This window comes from Benincasa hispida, chromosome 9 (genome assembly GCF_009727055.1).
Source record: "Benincasa hispida cultivar B227 chromosome 9, ASM972705v1, whole genome shotgun sequence".
Taxonomy (NCBI): domain Eukaryota; kingdom Viridiplantae; phylum Streptophyta; class Magnoliopsida; order Cucurbitales; family Cucurbitaceae; genus Benincasa; species Benincasa hispida.
The window spans coordinates 35456231-35459346 of NC_052357.1; the positions used below are offsets into that span (position 1 = coordinate 35456231).

Genomic DNA, 3116 nt, shown 5'->3' on the forward strand with positions numbered 1-3116 from the left:
TTTTCAGATGCCCCCTGATGCAGGTGCCCATGCTTGCAAGTGGTGATGTGACACAATCAACCCGGAGCAACGAATCTTCTATGGATTGAATTTCCTGACGCATGGCTCATGCATTAGCGCATTTCCTACGACACTTGTATAATGCGTTATTGTCAGTTTTTGCGTTGAAATCCTGCAAAGTAGTGCATTAGCGGCGTAATTTTTAGTGATAAACTTCTTCTACATGAAATTGCTATTGTTTAAGTAAATCAATACGTTTCTATTAAAATGAGGAGAGTTTACCATTAAAAACTCTAATTCTTCTAACTTAAGAGAAAAGATAACTTGTATTTTTACAGTAGACGCGTCGTTTCTGGCACAGGCTACTGCCTCTAGCCACTTAGATACATAGTCTACAACCAACAAGATATATTGCTGACCACAAGACAGAGGGAACGGGCCTATAAAATCTATGCCCCAGACATCAAACAACTCCACTTCAAGAATATTATTCAAGAGCATTGCGTCCCTTGAAGAAATATTCCCTGTGTGTTCGCACGGGTCACAATTTTGAACAAACTCTCATGCGTCCTTCAAAAGGGTGGGCCAAAAGTAACCATATTGAAGAACTTTCGCCGTGGTCCTTTGCACACTAAAATGCCCACCATAAGGAAAATTATGACACTCGGCTAGGATGCGTTGTGTCTCCTCCTTTGGGACGCATCGACGCAGTATAGAGTTTGGGCCTTGTTTGTATAGAAACGATTCGTCCCAGAAATAAAACTTATTGTCATGGCCTAGCCATTTCTTTTGCTGGGAATTGAAGTTTTCAGGGAACTGCTTGGTGGTCAAGTAATTAACTATATCAGCATACCAAGGTTCCCTGCATTCAATTCTAAACAGGCCATCAGGGAATGCGTCCTTGATGTCGTTTTCCTGGACTTACATTTCTTGATTTTCCAGCCTGGACAGGTGGTTAGCCACCTCATTTTCTGTTCCCTTTCTGTCTTGGATGTCAATGTCAAATTCTTGTAGTAGTAGAACCCATCTTATCAGTCTCGGCTTTGCGTCCCTCTTACTCATCAGGAACTTGATGGCTGAGTGGTCGGTATATATGGTGGCTGATGCACCAACTAAGCAAGAACGAAAATTTTCAATACCGAATACTACAGCCAACATCTCTTTCTCAGTAGTTGTATAGTGTTCTTGAGAGTTGTTTAATGTTTTGGATGCGTAGAAGATGGGATGTATCAAATTTCCCTTCTTCTGCCCTAACATAGTTCCCACTGCGACATTACTCGTGTCACACATAAGATTGAAATGCTGCGTCCAATCCGGTGCTATTAACACTACGGCTATTGTCAATGCATACTTCAACGTTTTGAACGCGTCAATACAGTCTTATTAAAAATATAGGGTCGGTTCGCCTCCAATAATGCGCTTAGAGGTCGTGCAATCTAAGAAAAGCTTCTGACGAACCATCTATAGAAGCCGACATGTCCTAGAAAACTTCTTAGCGTTTTGACATTCGTTGGTGGTGGAAGTTTTGCTATTACATCAATCTTTGCTCCATCCACTTTCAAGCCAGCCTTGGATACTTTATGCCCCAAAACAATTCCTTCTATCACCACGAAGTGGCATTTTTCCCAATTCAGTACTAAGTTTGTTTCCTCGCACCGAGCGAGGACGGGTTCTAAGTTATCCAAGCATGACTGGAATAAGTCTCCAAAGACTGAAAAGTCATTCATGAAGACTTCCACGGTCTTCTCCAGGAAGTCAGAGAAAATGGCCATCATACAGCGTTGAAATGTCGCTGGTGCATTGCATAGCCCAAAGGGCATACGTCTGAATGCAAAAGTGCCAAAGGGACAAGTGAACGTGGTCTTCTCTTGATCTTCTGGATCTATTAAAATTTGGTTGTAACCAGAATAACCATCTAGAAAACAATAAAACTCTTTACCTGCAAGTCTATCAAGCATCTGATCGATGAAAGGAAGAGGAAAGTGGTCATTTTTAGTTGCTGCGTTGAGTTTCCGCTAATCCATACAAATTCGTCAGCCTATGACAGTTCTTGAAGGAATGAGTTCATTGTTGCTGTTTACTATCACGGTCGTTCCCCCTTTCTTGGGAACGCATTGAACTGGACTAACCTAACTGTTGTCTGATATCGGATAAATAACTCCCTCGTCCAGCCATTTTAGAATCTCCTTTTTGACCACTTCTTTTATAATGGGGTTAAGCCTTCTTTGAGGCTCGATTGACCCTGTCTTTCCTTCCTCCAGCATAATTTTGTGCATACAATAGGATGGACTTATTCCACGAATATCTGCTAGTGTCCACCCTATTGCGCGTTTATGTTTCTTCAACATCTACAAGAGTGAATCTTCATTAGGCTTTGTGAGATTAACAGAAATGATAACAGGCAATGTATTATTAGTTCCAAGAAAAGCGTATTTCAAATGTCTGGGTAACTGTTTTAATTCGAGTTCAGGTGGTTGTTCGAGTGAAGGACGCATTGGTTTTGTCTGCTGCTTACTCAGACTTGGCATCTCGGATTCCTTCAGGGTTCCCTCCAACGCGAGAACTTCACATACTTGAGTCTCTTCTTCAGTCAATTCAATATTGTTTAGCTGAAAATCATCACTGTTTGGGAATTTTAATGCGTTGAGCATATTAAATTTCACCTCTTCATTATCCACGCGCATGGTTAGCTCACCTTTATGCACGTCAATCAGAACTTTCCCAGTAGCTAAGAAAGGGCGTCCAAGGATGATTGGAACCTCCCTATCTGCTTCATAATCCAAAATAATGAAGTCTGCTGGGAATATGAGATTGTCAACCTTCACCAAAACATCTTCAATCTTCCCTTTCGGGTACTTAATTGTCCTATCAGCGAGTTGAAGGGTGACAGAAGTAGGTTGTGCCTCGCCAATCCTCAATCTCTTAAAAAATGAAATGGGCATGAAATTGATGCTCGCTCCTAGGTCACATAACGCATGACCCACATCTAATCCTCCAATTGAACAAGGAAGTATGAAGCTCCTTGGGTCCTTCTGCTTCTGTGGTAGCTTGTTGCTTACTAACGCATTGCAGTCTTGCATCAAAATGTCCTTAAAAAACTTCACGTATGTTGGCAT

General features: G+C 41.6%; 1 protein-coding gene across 1 annotated transcript; it reads right to left on the reverse strand.

Moving 5' to 3' along the window:
- Positions 1-2348: 2348 nt before the first annotated feature.
- Positions 2349-3116, reverse strand: LOC120084686. The gene has a single exon (XM_039040492.1). The coding sequence runs from the start codon at positions 3114-3116 to the stop codon at positions 2349-2351; it is 768 nt and encodes a 255-aa protein (XP_038896420.1).

Coding starts and splice junctions, on each gene's coding strand:
- LOC120084686 (XM_039040492.1), bottom strand. CDS start 3,116: ATGCCAACATACGTGAAGTTTTTTAAGGACATTTTGATGCAAGACTGC.